At 41.5% G+C, this 27067-nt stretch overlaps 2 protein-coding genes across 3 annotated transcripts; one reads left to right on the forward strand and one right to left on the reverse strand.

Annotated features, from left to right (window-relative positions):
* Positions 1-87: 87 nt before the first annotated feature.
* LOC131681472 (zinc finger protein 135-like) lies at positions 88-3239 on the forward strand. Its single transcript, XM_058962277.1, has 5 exons — positions 88-140; positions 400-503; positions 598-853; positions 911-1416; positions 1472-3239. The coding sequence occupies exons 2-5, from the start codon at positions 450-452 to the stop codon at positions 3125-3127; spliced, it is 2472 nt and encodes an 823-aa protein (XP_058818260.1). The 5' UTR covers positions 88-140; positions 400-449; the 3' UTR covers positions 3128-3239.
* Positions 3240-21731: 18492 nt separating this feature from the next.
* LOC131681473 (zinc finger protein 420-like) lies at positions 21732-25673 on the reverse strand. 2 transcript variants are annotated; one of them, XM_058962278.1, is made up of 4 exons: positions 25523-25673; positions 24948-25348; positions 24390-24895; positions 21732-24331 (listed from the first exon to the last, which is right to left on the reverse strand). In XM_058962278.1, the coding sequence occupies exons 2-4, from the start codon at positions 25174-25176 to the stop codon at positions 22658-22660; spliced, it is 2409 nt and encodes an 802-aa protein (XP_058818261.1). In that variant the 5' UTR covers positions 25177-25348; positions 25523-25673; the 3' UTR covers positions 21732-22657. The 2 variants fall into 2 exon arrangements, with proteins under 2 accessions (XP_058818261.1, XP_058818262.1); XM_058962279.1 differs by having other exon boundaries at positions 24948-25365.
* Between the last annotated feature and the right edge of the window lie 1394 nt (positions 25674-27067).

A 27067-nucleotide genomic window follows, 5' to 3' on the forward strand; every position in this document is an offset into this window, starting at 1 on the left:
CTGGCTGAACTTTTTTGGGATAAATACTTGATTTGCAATTAGTCCGATTCGTTTGATGTTGGATCGAATCAAACGATATTGTCGGACGTGGACCCAGCGGACCGGAGTACCGTTAAAAGAATAATCAGCTGATTAGAAACCGAGATGCCAGATTTGCAGACAAGTCTGCAAATTCGCAGACTTTAAATTTTAGCTGCAGATTTTTTCGATGACGCAGATATTTGCAGATTTTTTAGTTTGGTTGCAGATATTTGCAGATTTTTTAGTTTGGTTGCAGATATTTGCAGATTTTTGAATATAAAGGCTTTTGGTTACACTAGCTTTCCTGACATTTTTTGTTCTTCCCAGACTTTTAAAATTATTATCGCAGACATTTGAGAAAAGTACCTGGCATCTCTGGTCTCACGGATTGCCTTGCCAATCTTGTGGTGCATTCGGGAGGTGGCGTCATGATGTCGTTATCATTTGGTTGCGATGATCATTTATATTCTCGGTCACCTCAGGTAATGTTCCGTGGTTTTCTGAATTTTAAGATATTCAGCGCATATTTTATTCACTGTCAGGACATATGCTTAATTCGCATCATTTAAATTTCAGGTAGCACTTGTCTCAGACCAGTCCAAAACACATCTTACCTGTTGTATCCCCATCTGCCGTAACGCAAAGTCCGGTGTGGATCAAAAAGTTGGCTTCCATCCATTTCCACCGGATCCAACATTGCGGAAAGTTTGGATGGAATTTGTTGGCGTTGACGATTCGAAGTTTCGCTGGAGAGGGAAGTATGTCTGTTCAGAACATTTTCTGCACTCGGAACTGATCGAAGAAAATGATTCAAAGAAACTGCTTCCGGAAGGTAAGTTAGGGGTTGATTTTCTAATAATATGATGTGTAAAATCTCACTACATTTCAGCTGTCCCAATGACATTCACGTCAAACGGAGACGATGAAGATGATTTATTTGAACGTGAAGATGTTATGATCTCCACAGAATCTGTATTTAACAATGTTTCAAGAGTCGCGGAAATCAATCTAGGTACTGTTGAACAAGACATGGAGCTACGAACTTTATTTTGTCGTATTTGTCTCAGGAAACGGTCGGACTTGTTACCGTTAAGTTCCAAACTACATAATGCTACGCTAACGGATATCATTTACACTACCGCTGGCCTGAAGATCCAAATGGATGAAATGAGTCCAACTAAAATCTGTACTAGCTGTGTTACCAAGCTCGATCTTGCGTTCAATGTAAGAATTGAGCTGATACACAACGACAAGAAATTGAAAAATTTGATTGAAGGACAGCAGTTGGCGTATCACTACAAATTCTATGATAGTCATCGATTCGAAACAAGAAGCATGAATGAAGACTATTTGGAAGGCTTGATGACGACGGTTAAGAAGGATATGTCGGTTCCGGTAGTAGTTGGTGACAGATTTACTTTGTTATTTTCTTATTCTTTTTGTGTTGTAGCCTTTAAATGTTGAAGTATTCAATTTGGAGCCTACTGAAAAGCGAATCGAAACGGTGGCCATTGTAGACGAAATAGAAAATAAACCAATTCTTCCGATAATATTGGATGAACCACTATCGGAGAATGGAGATATAGTCGAGGTGGATCATATATACGATGAAAATGTTTTTATTGACACTGCATCAGACACGGTTCCTGAAAAAGAAATAGTTGAAGAACCTGAACTAAAAATGCAACAATTATTTGCAGTGCACGAAAATTCAGCTAATCGTTTAAAACAGCAAATTTCTGAGCATGAGGAAGAGAATGTAACTAATAAGAAGCAGTTTGTCTTCTCGTGGAAGGAATTGTACAGACCAAAAAATGCACCTAAGCCAAAACGCGAGTATGAGCATAGAACGAAACCAGATCTTGTTCCTCATACATGTTACACTTGCAAAACTTCATACAAAGACGCCGATGAGCTGGAAACGCACATGGAGGAACACGTTGGCCTTCTGCCGTTCACATGCGAGGAATGCAATACGGAAGAATATCCTCAGGAGTTCAAATCGCTCTACGCTCTCAACAAGCACCTCCAGTCGCATCTTTATCCGTATAAGTGCGATTATTGCCCTATTCGGTTCCTTAACGGTGATTCTTATATAAAGCACGTTGGTACTCACGAAGGTACCGTCGTGGACGGCTTTACGTGCGACTTATGTGGGAAGCATTTTACACTTAGAAGGTCTTTCTCAGTTCACCTGGCCAAGCATCGGGCCATAGAAAATGGAAAGTTCACCTGCGAATATTGTACCAAAAAGTTCAACAGTAATGGGCTGCTTAAGCGACATCTTCGTATTCATACGGGTGAAAAGCCATATGAGTGTAAAAAGTGCGGCCAACGGTTCAACCACGAGGCCAATTTCCAGAATCATAAACGTAGACACATCGGAGAGCGGCCCCACCATTGCACCGAGTGTGATAAAAGTTTTGTCTGCAGTACTACACTTCGCTACCACATGGCTATGCACATCCGAGACCCGCAATTTGTGGCTCAGTTAACAAGTCAGAAGTCAAGTATTTCAGATGAAACAACCAAAAACGACGGCGAGTATACCTGCAATGTTCCAAAATGTGGCTTCGTGAGCAACGTGCACTGGGAATATGTCTACCACAAGAGCGTACATCATAATAAAAACCAGTGTGAAATTTGCAACAAGCAATTCATATGTAGATCGATTCTCAATAAGCACATCATGGTAATGCACGAGAAGAACAACCTCCCGAAACCCCTTCCTTGTCCGTACTGTCCGAAGATGTTCGGTAATCGACCAAAACTCAACCTGCACATCGACGCGCACGAGAACAACCGGAAATACAATTGCAGTTTTTGCGAAAAGAGTTTCATACAGAAATCACACTGCACTTCGCACGAAAAAATACATACCGGCGAACGAGCTCACCCATGTCAGTTCTGTCCGGCTGCGTTTAGAACACCTGCCGACAAGAGAAAACACGAGAAAACTCACCAGAAGGTGAAGATGGCGAAGGAAGTGGATGTCATACAAGATGACTCGCAAGAGGTAAATTCAGATGAGCAAATTGAGGAGCACTACGGTGATGTCACACAAGCTGAGGATATGGATGATTTGGTTATATATGCTCCATTATAAAAATACTGCAATAACAGTAATCTATGTGGAGCCAACTTGGAGCTCTCGAGTAAGAATACTTCGTTCAGGTAACGTATGTTGTAGTAAATGATCATAAAATAAAATGTTCAAAATACCCAACAACTATCTACTCTCTATCCGTTACTTCCCAAGTAACCAAATCGTTTAAGGGAGTTAACAAAATTTTATGGGCTGCCAAATCGGAGAAACTTAAATTCTGTAGAACATATGCAAAATGCAATCTGGGCTTCCCTAGAACACTGCTCGTCATCGAATGAAAATGCCCAACACTCAATGTGTTCACCCGGCGAGGAAAGTTGGTGCAAGTGGCGTCAGGCTGAAGTAAAAGGAACTTTAGAAACTATCGAACATGTCAGGATCTACGAAAGTCTATCATTTGATGATTTATTAGAAAGATGCTTAGGAGCTCTCACCCAAAACATCAATAAGTCTCTGAATAGTGGAAACTGGTCCTTAGCGTCAAAACACATGCACAACTTCTGGCAGGCAGGTGGTCAATGTTGTGACTTCTTTGGCAGTCAGTATCTTCAACCAAGGATTTGACATTAATTTCTCCGGGTTTGGTGGGAGGAAGCATAATCTTTTTTTTTTTTGGAATTGATTGATTCCTTGCAAAATATTTAAAGTCTAAGTTAACTATTACTCTGGTTCAGATTTATTTTGCCCGACTAACCCTTCATTTCAAGGTGGCGAAGATGAGTTCACCAAATATTGCTTTGTTTCATAAAGCAATGAAAATGGAAAACAAATCAAATTTACTGCAAATTAAGGAAAGTAATATTTCGCAATACTGCCGCTAGAAGCACAACTGTCCCATGTGCTATAGGAATCCCTATACACATGGGACAATTATGCTTCTAGCGGCAGTATATGCTACAATTAAAATGTAGCATCCCACTAAGTCAAAATGGGGAGCACGTCGTTTGGCATAAGTTCGTTTGGCATAAGTTCATTTGGCATAAGTTCATTTGGCATAATGTTCATTTGGCATAACAGCAGGTGACACATGCTTTCGTTTGGCATAATGTTCATTTGGCAGGTTGTACGTCATTTCGCGGAATACCATTTCCCGGTATACCATATTCCGGAAAACCATATCCCAGAATCTACTATTTCCCGGAAAACCATTTCCCGAAATGTAATATTTCCCAGAAAACCATTTCTCGGAATGTACCATTTCCCGGAAAAATCATTTCCCAGAATATTCCATTTCCCGGAAAACCATTTCCCGGGAAATAAATTAAACCACGTTCCTTGCCACCACTCATTTTGATTACACTTGCTACGCAGCAAATGTCAAACAAACTACGAAATTCTCTCTACTTTAGAACATAAAAAGTAGTTTGGAAATATGTTTGGAATTTTATTTATCTTAAAATACGTTTATTTAGGCCCAAATGCTGTAGCTTAACGAGGCCGATAATTCATTTTTTTTTTATATTACATGTCACATGTTAGTGGGGGAAGGGAAAGCCGTATTTAGGGGCGGCTTGCTCCCCTCTTATGTAAGTAAAGGAAAAAGGTAGGAAGTGGGATACATATTGTGTAATTGACATCGTCGTTTGCTGATTGATCATTGTGGCGGATATGCACACTTTGTTGTAGTGTTGTAGTTTCCAGCCTGTAATCGCAGGGGCGAGGGGAGGGTCGATATTTCGGATAATTATTGGCACTCTATATCATCTGCATGTGCGGTATGTCATGATGTTCTGGATAGACGGTTATCAAGAAGAGTGTGCACCGAAGACTCGTGAAGCAATGCCATATTGTAGATACAGGGATAGGTTGGTGAGATTCTACTGTGAATGAGAGAGGGTAAAATGTATTAAACTTGGACATCAATGGTTTTCAAAAAGATATAGATAAGAAAAATATAGGGGTGGTCACGGCTTGCCAGGACGTCCCGGACTGGCACATAGGGTGATCTACCTCGGGCCCGAAGGGAATCTATTAGTTGGGACCTGGCAACACAGTACTCTGCGCACAGCCAAACAACATGCTCGATGTCGTGATAGCCGTTCTCACAAACACAATGATTATTTTCAGCAAGCCCTATACGACGGAGATGCGCGTCAAACGAGTAATGGTTGGACATGATCCTTGACATCGTACGAATAAAGTCCCGGTTCACATCCAACCCCTTAAACCAAGCATTCGTTGATACCTTCGGGATAATGGAATGTAGCCACCGTCCCAGATGCCCATTGCTCCATGAGGTTTGCCAACTATCGAGCGTCCTCTGACGAGAGATACTGAAAAATTCGTTGAAGCAAATTGGTCTTTCGTAAGTGTCGCCTTCTAATGCGCCCACCTTGGCTAAAGAGTCCGCCTTCTCATTGCCCGCAATAGAACAATGTGACGGGACCCAAACCAAGGTAATCTGGTAAGATTTTTCAGATATTCCCGTATTTTCCCCAGGAAATACGGTGAGTGCTTTCCAGGCTTCGCCGCACGGATGGCCTCAATGGAGCTGAGACTATCCGAAACGATGAAGTAATGGTCTGAGGGCAGGGTGTCAATGATCCCGAGAGTATACTGAATGGCAGCTAATTCTGCGACGTAAATTGAAGCAGGATCATTGAGTTTGAATGAGGCAGCAAGATTTTCGTTGAAGATACCGAAGCCTGTGGACCCGTCGAGAATTGATCCGTCAGTGTAGAACATTTTGGCGCAGTCGACTTGATGGTATTTGTTATAGAAAATATTTGGGACCACTTGTGGGCGAATATGATCCGGAATTCCACAAATCTCTTCCTTCATGGATGTATCGAAAAATGCAGTTGGATCAGAAGTATCTAAGAGATGAGCACGGTTGACGTTATATGTAGATGAATTGATGTTCTGTGCCATGTAATCGAAGTACAAGGACATGAATCGGGTCTGAGAATTAAGCTCGACAAGCCTTTCGCAATTTGCAATCACCAATGGGTTCAGAATATCGCATCGAATGAGCAATCGATATGAGAGGTCCCAGAATCGATTTTTCAGCGGTAGAACGCCCGCCAGCACTTCGAGACTCATCGTATGGGTCGAGTGCATGCAACCCAAGGCAATACGCAAGCAACGATACTGGATTCGCTCCAGTTTGATGAAGTGTATGTTCGCAGCGGAGCGAAAGCAGAAACATCCGTACTCCAACACTGATAATATCGTTGTTTGGTACAACCTGATTAGGTCTCCTGGGTGGGCACCCCACCATGTTCCAGTTATTGTACGGAAAAAGTTGATCCTTTGTTGGCACTTCTGTTTCAGATACCTAATGTGACATCCCCAGGTACCTTTAGAGTCGAACCATACCCCGAGATATTTGAATGTTGAAGCCTGAGCAATAGTTTGATCCATTAATTGAAGCTGTAGTTGTGCTGGTTCACGCTTTCTAGAAAATACGACTAGCTCAGTTTTCTCCGTGGAGAACTCGATACCCAGTTGGAGAGCCCATGCAGACAAATTGTCCAAGGTATCTTGCAGTGGTCCTTGCAAGTCGACGGCTTTAGGACCTGTAATAGAGACCACACCGTCATCTGCAACCTGCCTTAGCGTGCAGGAATTGACAAGACATTCGTCAATGTCATTCACGTAAAAATTGTAGAGGAGAGGGCTTAGACATGAGCCCTGGGGAAGGCCCATGTAGCTAAGTCGTGATGTCGATAAATCACCATGCGGGAAATGCATTTGTTTTTCAGACAACAGGTTTAGCAAAAAGTTATTTAAAATTGGCGAAAGACCATGCTGGTGCAACTTCTCATAAAGAATGTTGATCGAAACTGAATCGAAAGCCCCCTTAATATCCAAGAATACTGATGCCATCTGCTCTTTGTTAGCATATGCCATTTGAATTTCTGTTGAGAGCAACGCAAGGCAATCGTTCGTCCCTTTGCCTTTGCGGAAGCCAAATTGTGTATCTGACAGTAAGCCATTTGTTTCGACCCAATTGTCGAGCCGAAACAGGATCATTTTCTCGAACAACTTCCGGATACAGGACAGCATTGCAATCGGACGATACGAATTGTGGTCGGAGGCTGGTTTTCCTAGTTTTTGGATGGCGATGACCCTCACCTGTCTCCAGTCATGTGGGACAATGTTACCCTCAAGAAACCTATTAAATAAATTCAACAAGCGTCTTTTGGCAGAGTCTGGCAGATTCTTCAATAAGTTGAATTTAATTCTATCTGGCCCCGGGGCTTTATTGTTACATGATAAGAGAGCAAGTGAGAACTCCACCATCGTAAACGGTGTTTCGTTCGCGGTATTGTAAGGCGACGCGGCGCGGTAGATTTTCTGTGCCGGGGCGGAATCCGGACAAACCTTCTTGGCGAAATCGAATATCCAACGGTTTGAATATTCCACGCTCTCGTTAGTACTGTTTCGGTTTCGCATACGTCGGGCCGTGCCCCAAAGAGTGCTCATCGATGTTTCTCTTGTTAACCCGTCGACAAACCGGCGCCAGTAACTGCGTTTCTTAGCTTTCATTAAATTTTTCATTCGCTTTTCTAATATCGCGTATACTCGATAACTAGCAACTAAACCGTCGTTCCGGAAGGTTTTATACGCGGCAGCTTTCTCCGCGTACACGTCTGAGCACTCTTTGTCCCACCACGGGTTGGGAGAACGTTTTTGGGTGTTCACGTCGGGTACTCGTTTCGTCTGAGTTTGAATCGCGCTATCGAGAATCGAGTTGGACAAAAACTTATATTCTTCCTCCGGGGGAAGTATCTGTGTTGAATCGATAGTTTTGGATATCCCAGCAGCGTAGCTCTTCCAATCAATGTTTCGTGTGAGGTCATAGGGAACATTGATTGGTGTCGATGGTCTTGAACCAGTGGTGATTGCAATTACAATTGGTAAGTGGTCACTACCGTGGGGATCAGATATTACCTTCCACTTGCAATCTAACCGTAGTGATGTCGAGCATAAAGATATGTCCAGTGCACTTGCTTGCGCAGGTGGTCTAGGAATTCGTGTCATTTCCCCTGTGTTCAGAATTGTCATATTGAAGTTGTCACAAAGGTCTTGAATTGTCGAAGATCGATTATCGTCGTATAGACAGCCCCACCCCGTACCGTGAGAGTTAAAGTCTCCAAGAAGCAGGCGGGGCGAGGGAAGGTGTTCAATCACGTTGGAGAATCTTCGATATCCCATCATGGCCCTAGGAGGAATGTAAATAGAAGCAATGCAAAGATCTTTGCCTTTTATTGTTGTTTGACAAGCGACAACTTCAATGCCTAGCGTCGAAGGGAGATTGATTCGATTGAACAAGTAGCACTTTTTGATCCCTAAAAGTACCCCCCCATATGAGTCTTCTCGATCCAAGCGGATAATGTTAAAATCGTGGAAGTTGAGGTTTATATTAGAAGTTAGCCATGTTTCACATAGGGAAAATGCATCACACTGATTGTAATTTAGCAAGTGTTTTAATGAATCAATTTTGGGGATAATACTTCTGCAGTTCCACTGTAAAACAGTGATCAGATCCCTGATTCCGTCTAATAAGTTAGCCATCGAAGGATACGATCGCTGTAAGGAGGGGCCATTGTTCAGTCAACTGTTTTAAAAATGTTCTTACTGTTGGTAGAATAGCAAGCAGCAAGCTTTTCATAGGATCGGTAATGTTGAAAGCTGTGAATATCCAGCCCACAATGTCAGAAAATTTAAGGAATCCCGTTTTAGGTTGAGTTTCTGACTGTAAAATTGGAGCACTTGGGATTTTTGGTGCCCCGGGGAGTGCTGGGAACTCCTGGTTGTATCTCAATTTCCCAAAACCAGGAGGTATTATCTTCGGATTTGTACCAGCACTTCCAGTTGATGAATTATTTTTATTTTGTACCCTTGTTTGGGACAACCTAGGACCCTTACGAGGAAGTTCAGGTGAGTTTTGATTAGGTCTTTTCCTAGAGTTTCCAAGCGGAGCCAAAGAATGCCCCTCGCAAGGGTCGTTAGAGGCGATATCGTCAGTTGGCAAGAGAGCGAATGGGTTTTCGGAGATAAGTGGAACAGCTCTTTTAAGCATTTCTGCGTAAGAGCGTCTGGAGCGATCTTTGGCGGATCGCTTCAGTTTATCCGCGCGAAGTTTGTACGTTGGGCATGTCAAAAGTGCATGCGGATTCTCCCCACAGTAAACACACTTCTCAGCGGGGCTACTGCAAGTATCATCCGCATGGCGTTCCCCACATTTACCGCACCGTTGCTTGTTGCTACAGTAGGTGGCCGTGTGACCTAGCTGCTTGCAATTGGAACAATTCATGACCCGCGGTACAAACAGGCGTACAGGTAGACGAGCTCCTCCCACTTCAACGTAGCTCGGAAGTGCAGATCCGGCGAAGGTTACGCGAAACGAGTCTGATGGATAGTAATTACCATCTTCGATGGACTTTGAGTGCAATTGCTTGCACTCCAAAATCTTAACTGATTGAAGGTTAGGGTCCTTAAAGCGGCCAGCCCCATCATTCATCAGATCATCGACAGTTAGACCCGCATCACTTACCACACCGTCGATCTCCACATCACGAGAAGGGATGTAGACGCGATACTCCAGCGTAAAGAGGCTATTGCTAACGATATCATTGGCCTGTTTCAAGTCAGTAACGACTACGCGCAGTTTATCTGACTGAACTTTTTTAATCTCGGTTACGGCCGAGTAACGTTTTGTCAGCTCCCGTGCAACAGTTATGCTGTTTAACGGTTTATTTTTGGGCCGAAAGTATACCACCCAAGGACCAGCGGATCCATCCTGGTAAACCTTGACTCGGGGGGGCTGTGAGACATTGGGGGGAAGTGGATCGACCATAACATTATCTGTCTCAGTATCAGATATACGTTCTTCTTCTTCATAATATTCCTCTTCGGAGGGTGATCCTTCTGTTTGTTCCATTTTGTTGCGGGAGCAACACGCTCGACCGCACTGTTTAACTTAAATCAAAATAACAAATCAAAAGCAATAAAAAGAAAAAAAATCGATAAGAAAAGTAAAAAACGAAACACTTCACCAGTTGGTTCCTGGCGAGCTGGTAGGTGAATTGATCCTTCGTTTGTTTTATCCGTCACCCGCGTGACCTTCACACAGTAGAGCTGATATAGCTCGTCTAAACAAAGCCGTCTTTCAGGCAAGAAAAATGTTTAGTAACGCACTTCACTGCACTACTTTAACTGATATCGCAGGTAACAATTATCACTCGCGGGACTGTTTATTAGTAATGCTTTACTGCAGCCTCTGCCACAGCAAGCACCTTCGTACCACCGAAAAAACTAAACCACACCGGAGAGAACAAAAGGCACTTGTTTCCCGGTACAAAGTTGGGTTACGAATGATTTGGAATTTTATTGATTTTAAATGTAAGTTAGAATAACATATCAACAATGCTTCAGATATATTTATTTTGGGATTTTTATGGATTATGCATCTAAAAATTTTTTCTTTCTTATACATGCATGCTTCCTTGTCGTTATTTTTGGCATGTTTTTGATTTATATGTACTTTTTATTTCTATGTAGTTTCACATTCTTTTAAGAACTCTTTCAAAATATTCTTAGTGTTTTATTGGATTTAAGTACTAGTGGTCCTAACATACCTTCCCCATAGAAAATTTGACGTTTAAGATCTGCTCTAAACTATGACAAGAATCCCATAAGATTTGATAATATATACCGGGATGCATTGCGGCTTGTAGCACGGAAGCCCTCGATCGCCCCGTCACAGTTTTTCCAATGATTGCAGCCAACATCCACAAGTCGTCCCGTCCTTGTGCGAGAGTGGAGAAAGGGTCTTCTAAACTGTCTACTGCGGCAAGTATATCCATTTCAAATACAGGGTCCAGCACTCGAAATGTAACCAGTTTGAATTGTCCTAATTTCGGTTTATGAGAGCCATTGTGTGGTCGAAATGAAGCTCGGAACGTTAGTTTTCTGCCTTTCTTGGTTTATTCGCGCTTTGTGAGATGGTACCGTGTTTTGTTATAACGACCACGGGCTGCGACGGATATATTTGTCCGCCCACGGCTTCAAAGCAGCCTGTGGGACACTTTCCCGATAATATGTTGCATTTTATTCGACGAGAGGCTCGGTGAAAGCCCATTTGCGATTACAGCAGCCGAAACCATTTGGCGGGTGCTGCCTCCTGGTGGCCAACCGATCACTTAAATTGTCATACAAATAAAGTACCAAGTAAACCCCATTGTTTTGAGAGTTTAGGGACCATTCATAATGACATAGGGGGAGGGGGTGTTAACTAGATCGTTACGTAACATGTTTTCATCGAAGAAAAAAATTTTTTCTTGGAATTTGTTACGTAACAGGGGAGGGGGGGATGGAAAAATTTGTGACAATTTGTTACATAGGGGGAGGGGGGAGTCAATTTTGGGCAATTTTTGCGTTACGTAATTTATGAATGGTCCCTTACGAATTGCTCAATTTGAAAGTTTTTTCGTTAGAAAACATGATGTTCAAATTCCCGCTTTCGGCCAAGCGAGTCAATGCTTCGCTCTCTCAAGTCTAACTTGTTACTGATTCGGGTGTTAGATAACGAATGCTTTGGACGTTGTAAGGCTTGTCCTTGAGCTCATTTTCCAATATACATCGGATGCTGCAGTCGGATATTTTCAGTTCTTTAGACATTTGATTGGCACTTCGTCGTGGATTTCGCTTAAGTCGCTGCTTCACTACAGAACCATCTCACGTGACGTTGCAGTCTCTTGATGCCCAGCTCAACGGCGTTTTGCGATGCTACCCAGTTGAACTTATTCCGGAACCGGTTCGGATTTCTGAATGGAGTCATTATGGATTCCAAATCAAATGCAACAACCGATTCCGACTCAGAATCGGTTGTTGCATTTGATTTGGAATCCATACGGATTCCATTCAGGATTCCGAATCAAATTCCGAATGGTTTGACCGGGTACCAGTATTATTATAAGGAGTTATGGTGCACAAACAAAAACTTCATTAACATTAATATGTTTGAACCCACGAACAATTGCTGGTTATGATTTTCCAGCTAAATTTCCGGCTGAGCTTTACTGGGTCCGAATTGTCAATCAACCAATTTATAGACAGCTGATGCCAGTGCCTCTGCTGCGCGAACAGTCTGAAGCTGGTTACACTTTGAGTGCCGCACCCTGTAGTTTAAGCGCTGAAATGTTTCCCGATTCCAGTTCGCCGTTATTACTTCGTATCAGTGCCCAGTGTGATCCAGTGGTGCTAATTTTCATTTTCAAATGCCAACTTTCAGCTCAATCAAAGCCAACCATCATTCAAATTCAAAGCCTCCCATATAGTCATTCACGTCGACGGGAATTGCATAACCAAACCAACGACACCAAACCATACGTCTTCATTTCAAATTGATGCTTTTTCATTCACCAACCAAAGTTGTCATCTGCTCTGTAGAGGCCAGCTTAGTTTAAATGTTGACATATCTTGCGTTTTTAAGCTTACATGAACAGTAAGAAGTATATTCGGAGTAGTTTTGCTTAACAAACTTAGTCAGTATTACAGTACAGAGATATTCACAAGGTCAATGAAATCGAAATTGAATGGAAAATGATTGAACAGCTCGTCTGTTTGAATGAATGATGCAAACGAAAAACTGTGAATTGAACATAGTAGGGCATGATTTGAGATTTGTTCTTCTTTCAAGTTCAAAACAACCTGGTGAAAATTTGCATCTCTGACAGCACCAGACTCCGTCTTTCCAACTAATAACCCACAGCTGTTTACGAAATGTACTTAGTCTAGCTGCACTGCATACATCCCACGAAATCTCATCTCTTCGGTCACCAGGACACATACTTGCCATCAGTCGTGAGGAAGCCCATTAGTCTCCCCATCATAGTCGATCCCATCCAGCCAACTACTAGTAACCGTCCCTGTGCTGTGGTGGAGTTGGGACGTAGTGTCTTCCGCAAACCTACACCAGGCAAGTATAATGCATCTGTGAGCTTTTCCCTGCCTCAAAGCCCTTCGATTTCCAGCCTTGGTCAACGACGGGATAAGCTGCTACTACACTACCAAAACGTTGGTGGTATCAATTCAACCGTTGAGGCCTTGCAGTCCCCGAAAAGTTTCGATATCATCGTTTTCGTCGAAACGTGGTTAAACGATAACACGCTTTCCAGTCAGGTGTTCGGTACTGGATGAGGTTTTTCGTTGTGACCGGAACCATAGAAATAGCCGAAAATCTACTGGAGGTGGTGTATTAGTAGCAGTTAATCGCAGTTTGAAGGTACGAGTTGTCGAGAAAACAAGCTAAGATTGTTTCGAGCAGGTCTGAACGATAATCGAGCTTGGTGATCGCAAGTTATACCACAGACTAGTCTGTGGTTATACTGTCTACGTTGTACGTCCCACCTGGTCGAACCCGTGTCATCGACTATGTTGATGTACACAGCAGCTCAATCATCCCCCATTGATCACCACCATCGATCGTACGATTTCAATGTTTCTCCGGTCCTTGTTTCCTACGACTTCCACAGAGCTGAACATTACAGTATCGCTGACGTTTTCTCCATTCTCGATAAGCTAAATATTCTGGACCCCGAAGATGTTGTTAACGCAGTTGAAACATTTTCCAACGTTTTGGGTTATGCAGTTGACAGACAAGTCCCGAAGAAAGTTCATCATCAACAAATCGGCCCTCCTAGGCAAACGAGAACGATGTGACTGCTGAGGACTATTAAAAGAGCAGGTTTTCTGAGGTTTACTAAGTATCGCACAATCCCACTTAGAAACTATTACGTCAGTCTCAACCATAGTTATAAATGAGCTAGTCAGGATTGTTTCTTTCGATATCAGCGAAACATTTAGCGTAATTTCAAGTCACACCCTAAACCTTCTGGAAGTATGTGAATGAGCAGCGCAAGTAATCTGGACTGCCATCGTCTATGGCTTTCAATGGCAGAACAGCTACCACATGCCAAGATATGTACAGATTATTTTCGGAGAAATTCGTGAATGTGCTTACAGATGAGACCTTAACCGTTGATCACATTGAGCTCGCTGTTAGTCAAGTTTCAATTGTGAACCAAACTCTGAGTGCTTTCGATGTCAACGAAACGATGATTACCAGAGCTTGTTCTCGGCTTATCGCCCTTCAATCCAGGACTCGACGGTTTTCCTTCAGCGCTTTTGAAAAGGCACATCGACGTTTTACTGACTCCGCTTCCTCACATCCTTAGAGTTTTTATTAGCAGTAGCATTTTTCCATCTTGCTGGAAGTCCGTGAACATGTTCACAGTCCATGAAAAGCGAAATGAGCGAGACGTCAACAAATATCGCCGAAATAATTCGTTGAGTGCTGTCTCGAAGTTGTTCGAGTTGGTTATGATGGAACCTCTTCAGGTTCACTGCAAGTAATACCTAAGTGACGATCAACATAGCTTCACGCCTGAGCGTTTGACTGCGACTAACCTGCTATGCCTAACATCCTAAATAGCAGAGTATGGAATGTCGCGCTCAAACCGATGTTATTTGCACAGACTTATCTGCCGCTTTTTACAAAGTGAACCATATATAATAATCGCTAAAATGGAGATATGGAATCAACGGTAGTTTGTTTGAAGCTGTCTCGATTCTATCTCACGGATCGAGAAATAGTGATTGTCATTGGAGATCGTCAGGTACCCACATTTATTTCATCGTCAGGAGTACCCCAGGGAAGTCACTTTGGATCGTTGATGTTTATGCTTTAACCCATTATATCCTAGCGTATAAAATTTCATACGCAGAACTATCCATCGTTTAACGCGTATTTACTGCAGAATTTTGGCATCTAACTGCTTTATTATTGCACTAATGGGATCATTGTACCTCATATTTCATTGTGAAACAAGACAACTGCCATTTTTTATAACTTTGTTAACATTTTTGAACCGTGTATAGTTGGGGCAAATGGCGGCTGAAAAGTAAGCAATACATTTAATTGAATTTTATTGTTGGAATTCGTGCTAATAATTCCATTATGTGACAAAACGTTCCTACAGCTGTAAAAGAAGTGTTGTCTATCAGAAAATCCGAAGAAATATGTCAAACAACTTAAAATTTGTTGTTTTTTAAGCGTACGAAATTTTTTGCACGAGATATTTTCATTCTCAAAACCATTTTAGGCGGTGATTTTATTTTTCCTATAATCTTTGATACAATTTTTGGTGGAATTGAAGCTATCACTGCATTTGGCTCACTTTTTGAAACCCCTGGGTTATAATGGGTTAATTCAAAGACGTTCATCTAGTTCTGAATAAAGACGCTGAATCCCAGCCCTCTGGCAACCCTATACCATCATATGGAGTTTGACAGCGGCCTACATATACGGGGCGTTATATTGTCGCGCTTATAATAAAATCTCACATTGCGGGCGTCTGAAAGGCGCATCAAATATAGCCGCAGTTGCTCTGCAAGCAGATTTCAGTGGAGCTTTATTTTTCTGCCAGCTGTGTGCTTTTCGAAAGCTTCAAGGAAAAAGCTGCCTATACATTTATATAGGCGGCTGTCACGCGCCTATCTCAATTGAGCTTTCATATAATCGCATATCGAGCGATTATCCTGCAAGGCACAATAGCTATAAAGTCCCAAACAAAGAATTATGTTCGGCACTATACACGACATTCAAGCATTCCACACCACGTTTTGCACCTTGTGGGATGATTTAATACCGTATTATTCAAAAAAACGTTTAGTAACTAATTACAGCTTTTAATCAATCGATTCAGAGTTAATGTTTTCCCATGGCAGTGATACCCTCAATCCGTAGAAAATCGCTTCGAATCCTTCTAGAACGAGGGCCATTGACAGGTCTCGTGCTCGATTGGAATGACACTGACAGATAAATGGTAAACAAACAATTGACGTGTCGAGTCTTTATCCAGAGGGATTCTGTGTCGTTAGTTCTGAAGAGCCCACGCCTGTCCTTCGCTGACGGTCTCAAGATGTTTCTTCTCATCCGCTCTACTGAAGATTGTAGATTACTCCTTCGCTGACGGTCTCAAGATGTTTCTTCTCATCCGCTCTACTGAAGATTGTAGATTACTCCAACAACAGTTTGAAACCTTCGCTGATTGGAAACACTGCCCGTCTGCCTAATTACGAAAGGCGGTGCCAGCTGATTCATTTGGAACTCCTGCTTGTTTAAAGGATAACGGCTAGCGCTGTTCGTTTCTGGTACTTTGCGAGGTCTTCTGAATCGCCCAGCTATCTTGGGGTAGATTATTGCAAATAGCGCACCTCGGACAACGCGTAACAATCTAATGCTCCGATTATCATTTCGGCGTACTAGTTGTAGTATGTAGCCATTACTGGTCTACAAGGGGGTTCAACCGCTAATAATTTTCGTCTTTAATATGTCTCGCCAAACTCTGTGTCTACGATTTTCCAGAACCTTGAATGGACCCGTCAACATTGGCTGATTTCTTTATTATATGTTGCATCATTGTTTTTTTGACTTCATTATTATTATTTGTAACAATTTGACTGTTAGTAATTAGTTTAGAATTAAGACACCATTGAGGTTTTGAAACGCCTGTTGGTGGCTTTAAATTATGGAAACCGAGGGACAGTTCTCTTCAATGAGTAACACGCGTATGTTTTGATGGTGTACACTAAACTGAGAACGATCGCCCAGCAACCGTCTGTAATATATTTATTTACTTCATCGTATCCTCACGCATACTTGCGTACACTGTGGTACTCGCTTATTACTGGGTCATTCGACAATACATAACAATCCTTACCCCTTTTATGTTTATAAATTCATTTTAATTTTCAATGGTTATTTCATTTTTTTTTTACAATTATTTACAAAATATAATAAAAATCAATAGCAATAGAATTTAATACAATAAAATAGTTCACCGCTTAGCATAGATAAAATTCTTTTCCGTATTCGCTCTTCTCAATCTGTTCGACCTCCTTAGAGTAGGAGTTTGAATTTTTCTTCGTTTATCACTCGATGACTCGAAAAGTCTTCTACGTTTGATGATCCTCTCCGGAAATCCTCGGAAAACATCCTCCTCATCATCGCTCGTCGTACCGCGAAAATCTCGCTTTCGACTGGCGCTTTTACTATCGCTATTGTTTTCAGTAACGACCGTGCTAGCGGAAGGAAATAAAATTCCACGCGCCTTAGCCATCGTCTTACTTGGCACCTTTAGCTGGTTTCGATGAGCTGTGAGCCGAACGTTTCCAATCACAATCTGGAATAAATTTTTCGATAATTTTTTTATGAATTGAGCCTTCAGCCATCTTGCGAAATCCTGGGATTTGTGATTTTTGTAATAAATCACATCGCCCATCGTCAACTTATCTACAGGTTCACTGGGTTGAATCTGCTCAAAAATCTTTGGTATCGGTTTATCACTTGGTGGTGGTGGTTCAGCTAATTGCTGTTTGTAATGAGACTTGGGGTTCAACAAATCGATTAACATTTTGGGTTTGTAAGAAAATATGCTCTCTGATGGGAATTTGCCATCTGACGACAAACAAGTATTTCTGTAGTTCATCAGAAACAAATTAATTTGATCATCAATGTCTAATCTTTTGATTGTAGGCTCTAGCATAAAACGTTTGAGAACATCCTTAACAATCCTGACAGATCGCTCTGCCTGTCCATTACTGGGAGGATTATAAGGAGGGCTTTTTAACACCTTGATTCCTTGCCTTTCTAAAAAGGTTATAAAATCGCAAGAATTAAACGGAGGACCGCCGTCAGTAACCACTACATCTGGCAATCCAAATCTAGCAAATACCCCAACAAATTTCTTTAAAACTTTCCTAGCATCAGTTCCATGTTTCATCCATTCAATCTCGATCCACTTTGAATGGCTATCAATAACCAACAGAAATGTTCTGTGCTCAAAATGGAAGAAATCGGCATGAATTCTGCTAAATGGTCTTTTAGTAGGGATCCACGCAGAAATTACTTTTGGTTTGGGAACAACAGCCATTCTCCTGCAAGATTCGCAATCACCGACATATTTTTCAATGTCTGAGTTAATTCCAAACCAAAATACTGCCCGACGAGCTAATTGTTTCATTTTCACAACTCCAGAATGATTGGCGTGTAATAATTTCAAAATCCCGCTATGCATGGAATTTGGAATCAACACCCTGTCCTGAAATAACAAACAATCCCCGACAATTTCCAAATCAACACGATTTGAGAAAATGTGTGCATAACGTTTGTCTATTCTCTCTGGCCAACCATTCTGCATAAACTTAACAACTTGTTGTAAAAATTCGTCGGCTCTAGTCTCGTTGGCAACTTGAGAAAAATCTACAGGAAATTCCTGGCTAAAATTAATACTTTTGACAGTTTCTCTGTCAAACTGTGCTGGAACTGCCTGATTCAATGGAAACCGCGAACAGAAATCAGCGTTTCCCATCTTTTCAGACGGCCTATATATAATGTTGAAATCATAAATAGCCATTTCCAAAATATATCTTTGTAATCTGGTTACAAAGATAGCATTTTTCCCTGCTTTCCCGAAAATTCCAACCAAAGGCTTGTGATCAGTATAAACAACAAACCTCTGACCATATAAAAACTTGTGAAACTTCTTCACAGTGCAGACCAATGCTAAAGCCTCTAAATGAAGTATTGGATACTTCATTTGAGCTTTATTCAAAGAGAAAGAAGTAAAGGAGATAGGTTTTTCCACACCCTTTACCTCATGTGCAATCACTCCTCCTAGACCATAACCTGAAGCGTCCGAAACAACTACTATTGGTTTCATAGGGTCGTAAAACTCGAGAATATTAGCATTAAGTAGCTCATTTTTAGACCTAACGAAAGCCTTGTCACTATTCTCATCCCACACGAACTTCACGTCCTTCTTCAAAAGCCTATACAAACAACTAATCTTCGAAGACAAGTGGGGAACAAACTTTCCATAATAATTTACGAGCCCTAAAAACGACTTCAACTCCGTCACATTCCTTGGTACTGTAGCCTCTCTAATTGTAGCTAGTTTATCAGGACAAGGAAGCAACCCATTCTCCGAAATAATATGGCCTAGATAAGGTAAAGATGACACGAAGAACTTACATTTACTCCAATTCACCTTAATGTTTGCCTGAGCTAACCTATCTAAAACGGCAGAAACTTTCTTACGACAGTCGTCTAAATCCTTTCCAGCTATGAGTACATCATCCAAATAGCAGCGTATATGTTTCAATCCAGCCAGCACCTGGTCCATCACCTGTTGAAAAATCGCCGCACTCGATGAAGCTCCTTGAGGCAACCTGTTGTAAGTGTAAAGTCCCTTGATCGTGTTGATAACCACAAACTTCCTGGATTTTTCTGACAGCATAAGTTGAGTATACGCTCCTTCCAAATCAAGGGCACAGAAAACTTTACAGCCCGCTAAATCTGCGAAAATATCCTGCGCTAAAGGTAAAGGATAGCTGTTGGGAATAATTAATTTATTGATGGACACCTTACAATCTATTACCAACCTAATCTCACCATCCTTTTTGGGAACAACGACGACTGGAGAAGCCCACTCACTTGTTTTAATAGGAGTAATAACATTTTCCTTCTCCAATTTTCCTAAATACTCAATAACTTTCTCCCTAAGTCTGAATGGAACTTCATACGCTCGTTTAAAAATAGGAGTATTGTCCTTCAACACAAGATCCGCCTCAAAACCAATGATTGGCGAGGTAAGATCCTTTGAAAATACTTGAGAATACTTTTGCTTTATTTCCAGCAAAAAATTCTCAGCTAGATTTGGTAAATGTAAATTGTTAATCTGAGAAACCCCTGTAAAATATTCTTTCCAATCCGGATAGAATACGTCAAGCCATCTACGTCCCATTAATGGCACAAAGTCATAATTACACTCCAATACAAACAATGGCAATTCATGTTCAATGGTCCTAAAACGAACCATAACGTCAAGTTTTCCTAATATATTCAGCTTCGAACCATTCACCACCACCAATTCCCTGTTAGTTTTCTGTAATGGCAAGTCAAACAATTTCTCATATAAAATAGAACCAATAACAGAAACAGCCGAACCGCAGTCAACCTCCATTTTAACCAGCTTGTCTTGAACAAGTAACTTCAAAAAGCATGGTTCGCTTATTTTATTCATGGACGACACTTTCATACATAAAAAATCACCTGAATCGCTATCGCTCTCAGGATTGTCCAAATCAGCTCGCAAACGGTTGAAAAGTTCGCCGATTTTCTCATCGCCAAAACTCAAATCTTTTTTCTTGTCATCACCAACAAACTTTACCGAATTCCGCTCCTGTCGCATGCGCTTGAAACAAGTGCGCTTGATGTGACCCTTAATTCCGCAAAAATCGCACTTTTTATCCGCATACCGTCCAGCTCGTCGAAACTCACCACTCCTACTTCGCCCTTGCCGTTTATAAACAGCACTGCGACTACGACTCCTGCTCTTGTCACGGCTGACCTTTCTGTCGAACGTTTCTTTTCGACCCAAACGTTGCTTTACCGAAGCTACTTGGCCTTGTCGATCGCCGATCATTCGAGCCCGTGACCCAGCCAACTCCCAGTTCACAATAAATCTTTCAACCGTTGCCAAACTAGGGTTTTCCTCATTCAGTAGCTTTTCCTGCAAAGATTTATCGAAAACTCCCATCACAAGTTTATCTCGGATGGCAGTTTCGCGAAATTCGCCAAACGCGCAGAATTCGGCCTGTAATTTTACAGCTAGCACGAAATCCTCTGCCTTCTCGTTTGGTCCTTGCACACGGTTATAAAATTTATAGCGCTGAATCAAGTCTGAATCGACCTTGTCAAAACGCTCACGCAACTTTTGTGAAATATCACCGTAACCAACATTTTTAAGGTCATCCTTTGAAGGATACAACAGTTTAAGCTCCTCGTAAACTGCCGGTCCACTCAACGTGACAAAGAGCGCTTTCTGTTTCACCGGATCGTCAATCCCGTTCACTTGGAACAAATATTCCAACCGTTCAGAATAATTGGTGAACGAAGTACCAACCACAAACGGTTCAATTGTGCCAATCAACACGTTGGCCTTACCATTGCTACCTTCAGCCATATCGAATGTGCTAAATAAAACACTTCAAGCGCAAAAATAAAAAATAAAACAAAATATTCTTTTATTTATTTCGCTCACCGTCCCGTATATGGTACCTTACCGTACTCGACACCCGTCTCAACGAACAAAAAGTATGGAATTCTGCCGAAAATTTCAGCCCGACACAATATTCGACAAACTTTTCGCACGACTCAAGCCAGCAGAACTGCAGTAAAACTGGCAGCACTGCGCTGAACTGTCCGAAATTGTTGGGATCTCACTGAATGAGAACTCTACCAACACCAAGCACAACAGAATGAACACCAAAGCCTTTCCTTTGCCGTGTGCAATATCGCACCTATTTTTACCGGCACTTATTCCACAGCAAATCACTTGCTCCCTTGCTGTTCACTCCTTTCAGCCGCCCGCTATCAGAAGCGAAAAACACTTTTAAATTCTTTTTTTTTTGCAATCACTTTCACTTAAAATTTTTTTCAATATATTTTCACCTCGTCGCCACTGTAAATTATGGAAACCGAGGGACAGTTCTCTTCAATGAGTAACACGCGTATGTTTTGATGGTGTACACTAAACTGAGAACGATCGCCCAGCAACCGTCTGTAATATATTTATTTACTTCATCGTATCCTCACGCATACTTGCGTACACTGTGGTACTCGCTTATTACTGGGTCATTCGACAATACATAACAGTGGCAAATACAAAACGATCAATCCATTTGAAAAAAACTCAAAAAGTAACCGATGGCCCCTGCATTGAAACTTTGGGCTCTTGTCTTCGTTTCTTCTTTCTTTGTTGTCTTCGTTTCTTTCTTCTTTAAGATTCAAAATCGTTAATTAAATTATTCATTAAATGAATAATTTAATTGCCGTCTAATTTTGAAACATCTTCAAATTCAACTCTGCACAGTAGGCCATGCCGTTTTAATATTTGCGGCCGTTTTAATATATACTTCAAATATTAATATTGACACAACAGAATAACTGCAGTGTTTCCCAGGATACTTTTCAACACTGGCTGTGTAAGCGTTAAAATAGAATATTTCAAAGATGTCAATATCAAATTACTGCTCTACGCCAACGACATGTAGATTTTCCGACGGATACAAGAATTTCTTCAAAGTCATCTGGACAGTTTCAGTACGTTGTGTGATCTAAGCCTACTGCTGTTAAAATGTATGAACTAACAGAGGTTGGGATGGGAACATGACTTAGTTTCGGAGTCACGCAAAAACGGCATAAGTAACCACAATTGGGTCCCACACCAGGGGTCTGTTGGTGAAGACACAAACAAATAAATGAATATTTTGTCCTACACGCTAACTTTATTGAAACAGGTCATGCTCGTCAACAGAATGTGGGATCAGGGTTTACTGTGTACATCAAGGCTAACTAGCATGGGATGGAAAACTCGTGAATGAACCATACGCTTCGATTATTTTTATTTTCGCCTGTGGTGAACTCAACTCACCTTCGTATGTACTTTATAACTTTTAAAGAGTATACTCCACCATATCTCCCGTCTGTTCGTCTTGCTGCACATCTACGCAGTGTTCGATTTGATCTTCTAAATTTTCGATTAGAGATACTTTGGGAACGTTTTCATTCATATGTGCTTCCAGGTGAGTTTTTTCGTGCTTGTTTCTGCCCGAAGACGAAATAAAAGCAGCAGGACAGAACCGACACGCGTGAGGCCGTTCACCTGTGTGGATTTTTTCGTGCGAGGTGCAGTTATTCTTCTGCACAAAGCTCTTTTCGCAAAATCTACACTTGTGTCTCCGATTGTTCTCGTGCGCGTCGATATGGGTTATGAGCTTTTGTCGACAGTCGAACATCTTCGAACAATACGTGCAACGATGGGTTTTCAGAAGTTCTTTGTTCTCATGCATTATCATCGTGTGCCTAGTGAGACTCGATCTGAATGGGAATCGCTTTTCGCAAAATTCGCATTGAAACCTTTTCTGATGCATCATCTTATGGTAGAAATATACCCGGTAAACCTTACTCACAAAGTCGCAGTTTGGGAAATCGCATATGTATTCTCTGTTCTCTGTTGTGTCTCGGTTGGTTCTGGCGTTTTTGGTTGAGTTATCTGTTAGATTTGATTCCTGGCTTCTTGCCTGATTCCTGAATCGTGGATCGCCTGGGAAGTGATTAGCCATATGATAACGAAGTGTGGTACCGCAGACAAAACTTTTGCCACACTCGGTGCAATGATGAGCCCGCTCCCCGGTGTGTCTACGCTTATGGTTCTGGAAATTGGCCTCATGGTTGAATCGTTTGCCGCACTTTTTACACTCAAACGGCTTTTCACCAGTATGAATGCGAAGATGTCGTTTAAGTAACGGATTGCAGTTGAACTTTTTGCTGCAATATTCGCAGGTGAATGTTCCTTCCGCCATGGCGCGATGCTTGGAAAGATGCGTTGATAGAGACTTTTTATTTGTAAAATGCCTTCCACAGAAATCGCACGTAAAGCCATCTCCCAGGGCGCCTTCATGACTTTCTATATGCTGCGCAAAGGAATCGCCGTTGATACACCGAATCGGACAATAGTTGCACTTGTACGGATAAAGATGTGTCTGAAGATGCTTGTTGAGGCCGTACAGCGATTTAAACTCCTGAGGATATTCATCCGTATTACATTCCTTGCATGTAAATGGAACGATATCAACGTGAACCTCCAAGTGCGTGTCCAGTTCATCGGCGTCGTTGTATGAACTTTCACAAATATAACATGTATGAGGGATAAGCACTGGTTTTGGTTTATGTTCAATGTTACGTTTTGGTTTTGGTGCTGCTTTTGGTGTATACAATTCCTTCCACGAGAAGACAAACTTCTTTTTCTTCGGTCCATTTTCTTCATCTTCCGAATCTTGCTGTTCAAAAAAATCAATTGTATTCTCGTGTTCTACCAGACTATCTGACCTTTTCACTTGAGGTACATGAATAGGCTCTGCAGTCGTTTCTTTTTCAGACATCGTATCTGATATACTGTCAAGACCATGTTCTTCCACCAAATGTTCCTCTTCGAAGGTCTCCTCTGTCACTGTTGGTTGCATATCCAACTTCATCGGATCGACTAGTTCCTTTTTAACGTCTGCAAAGTCGACCACCTTAATTACTCTTCCCGATGGCGCAGGATTGATGAAATTAATATTTATCGGCTGCCAAATAGAAAACCAATTAGCAAATCAACATAAAATGTATTTAATCAGTATTTACCCGAACAGACATGTCTTTCTTCACTGTCATCATCAAACTGTCCAGATAGTTTTCGTTCTCGCTATTAGCTTCGAAACTGTTTTTGTCATAGTATTTGTAGTGATTCTCCAACTGATGCGCTCTAAGTAAATTTTTTAATTTCTTGTCATTATGAATCAGCTCTATTCTTACGCTGAATGCAAGATCTAACTTGGTAACACAGCTAGTGCAGATTTTGGTGGGAACTAATATATCCGTTTGAATCGTCAGACCAGTAATAGTAAAGATAATCTCAGTGAGCGTAGCATCATGTAGCTTAGAGCTGAACGGCAACAATTCGGACCGCTTCCTTAGACAAATACGACAAAATAAAGTTCGTAGCTCTATCTCTTGATCGATCATATTAAAATTGGTTTCCGTGCAACTAGGAGCGGTATAAGATGTTGAATTATTGGCTACCATAACATCTTCACGTTCAAAAACATCATCTTCATCGTCGCCTTCCGGTGCAAATATCATTGGAACAGCTAAAAAAGTATGCTTTGAAACATGTTATCGCAATAAAAGTGGCTTACTCACCTCCCTCCAACAATTTCTTTACCTCATTTTCCTCGATCAGTTCCGAGTGTAGAAAGTGTTCTGAGCAGATATATTTTCCCCGCCAGCGAAACTTAGACGCATCAACGCTAACAAATTCCATCCAAACTTTTCGCAGCTGTGGATCTAGTGGAAACGGATGGAAACCAACGTTTGGATCAGCACCTGGCTTTGCGTTCCGGCAGAAGGGTATGCAACAAACAAGATCCATTGTATAGTGTTCCACGATCCGATTCTTTAGTTTGTTATTAATCAATTTTCTAATGTAAAACCTTCCATAACACTTCTCCTTGTCCTGACAAAAGGTTTATCCACCAGGCTCTCGTTCGATTAATAAATTAATAATAATCCGATTGTCAAACCATCTAAACTATTTCCTTGACCTGAAATACAGTGTAAACTAACAGGCTTTCGTAACAATGATAATATAACAATACAAATTACGGAATGTTACTTGAAATGTTATTGGACGTAGCGAAATACTTTTAGATATATTGTATATCTAAAAGTATTTCGCTACGTCCAATAACATTTCAAGTAACAATGTCAATACGTACTTTTCAGATATTATCGGTTAAATTGAAGAGCTATCCGAAGTATCTATCTTTCATTATGATACACAATAGTAATAAATACAATCGTGATTTGCTGGATGGACACTTTTTAACCGAAACTCCGCACGGAACATAAAAAAAATCCGAATGTCCAATTTACTTTGACAATTAAATCAGGGATGCCATACATGTTTTTCAAATGTTCCCATAAAAATATTAATTGGCTCCAGCACCCACCCAGTTGTTCAGGCGGAAAATGAGCCGGAATGCTGGATAGTTCTAGATCGTATTCCGCCTCCGGTGACACAACCGATTCTGGTTAGAATTGGTCCCAGTAAAGTTCAGCCGGAAATGAGCCGGAATTCCAGCTGGTTCCAGTTAGTATTCCGGGTCCAGTTGCACAACCATTCTAGTTTCGGCAGAACTTTACTGGGGCTGTGTCACTGTAGCCGGAGGCTGGATCCCGGTCAAACCATTCGGAATACTGAATGGAGTCAGTATGGATTCCAAATCAAATGCAACAACCGATTCTGAGTCGGAATCGGTTGTTGCATTTGATTTGGAATCCATAATGACTCCATTCAGAAATCCGAACAGGTTCCGGAACGAGTTTAACTGGGATGTTGTTGGCTCGAATCAAAACTTGTCGAAAGTAAACAAAGTTCATTTCATATCGTCAACCTGGCGCCCAGGTGGTGAAATCATTAGAATTGAACGCGAATGAACTCATGATGAATGAGGTTCATGTTTGACAATTTTCGGTGGTTTGTTTACTATGTCAGTTGCGTGAGTGCGAATGCAACGGGTGCTCATCTGTTACATTCTAACTCACGTAACTCCTATATAAACAAACCACCGAGAATTCAATATCAATTCGTCAAAAGGGCGAAAGCGTTTTTTGTAAACTTGTTTCGTTCATTGGTCTGCTGCAGAGTTGAATTTCATGAAAAATATGCGTTAATGTAAATTTTCAATTGTTTTCTGCTTTGAAATTATAGTAAATTAAGAGAAACCATCAAAATAAAAGTGTGTTTACAAATCTTATTCGCCCTTTTGCAAATTTAATATGGAATTGTCAAAGGGAGTTCATCCGTCTCAGATTGTGGGGTTATGTCGGTTGGTGTAAAACCTAATTCAACGGGGCCCATATTATTGGCTCGAATCAAAACTCGTCGAAATGTCAATTGACGATAGGTTCATCCGGAGTGTTCATTTGTGTTTACCTTTTGCTAGCGTTGCCAATTTTATTTTGTGGCCAGCACCCAATGTGGCTACGCCACATCGCTTTTGCGCGTGCTGTCCGACTTCGCTACCGCTCAGTCGTACTTAAACTAGGGATAGCCCCTATGTTTGAGTAAGCCGGGCAAACGAGTGGATCACAGGTTCGCTTGCTTCTGACGGCGGGTCGGTGGCCACCTCGCCCGGGCCTCGGTTATGCGGCTAAGCCGCATCGAAATGGTACCCCTTAAACATTCTAACTTGAATCGGTTGTGTCACAGGAGCCGGAATACGAATTAGATCCAGCCAGCATTTCGGCTGAGTTAAACT

Source organism: Topomyia yanbarensis, chromosome 2 (genome assembly GCF_030247195.1).
Source record: "Topomyia yanbarensis strain Yona2022 chromosome 2, ASM3024719v1, whole genome shotgun sequence".
In the NCBI taxonomy this organism is placed as follows: Eukaryota; Metazoa; Arthropoda; class Insecta; order Diptera; family Culicidae; genus Topomyia; species Topomyia yanbarensis.

Bases quoted from the DNA above. Each gene is read 5' to 3' on its own strand.
- LOC131681472 (XM_058962277.1), top strand. From the start codon at position 450: ATGATGTCGTTATCATTTGGTTGCGATGATCATTTATATTCTCGGTCA. The intron at 504-597 runs GTAATGTTCCGT...TTTAAATTTCAG, and splicing joins TATATTCTCGGTCACCTCAG to GTAGCACTTGTCTCAGACCA. The intron at 854-910 runs GTAAGTTAGGGG...ACTACATTTCAG, and splicing joins AAAGAAACTGCTTCCGGAAG to CTGTCCCAATGACATTCACG.
- LOC131681473 (XM_058962278.1), bottom strand. From the start codon at position 25,176: ATGGATCTTGTTTGTTGCATACCCTTCTGCCGGAACGCAAAGCCAGGT. The intron at 24,896-24,947 runs GTGAGTAAGCCA...ATACTTTTTTAG, and splicing joins AAAGAAATTGTTGGAGGGAG to CTGTTCCAATGATATTTGCA. The intron at 24,332-24,389 runs GTAAATACTGAT...TCTATTTGGCAG, and splicing joins AGAAAGACATGTCTGTTCGG to CCGATAAATATTAATTTCAT.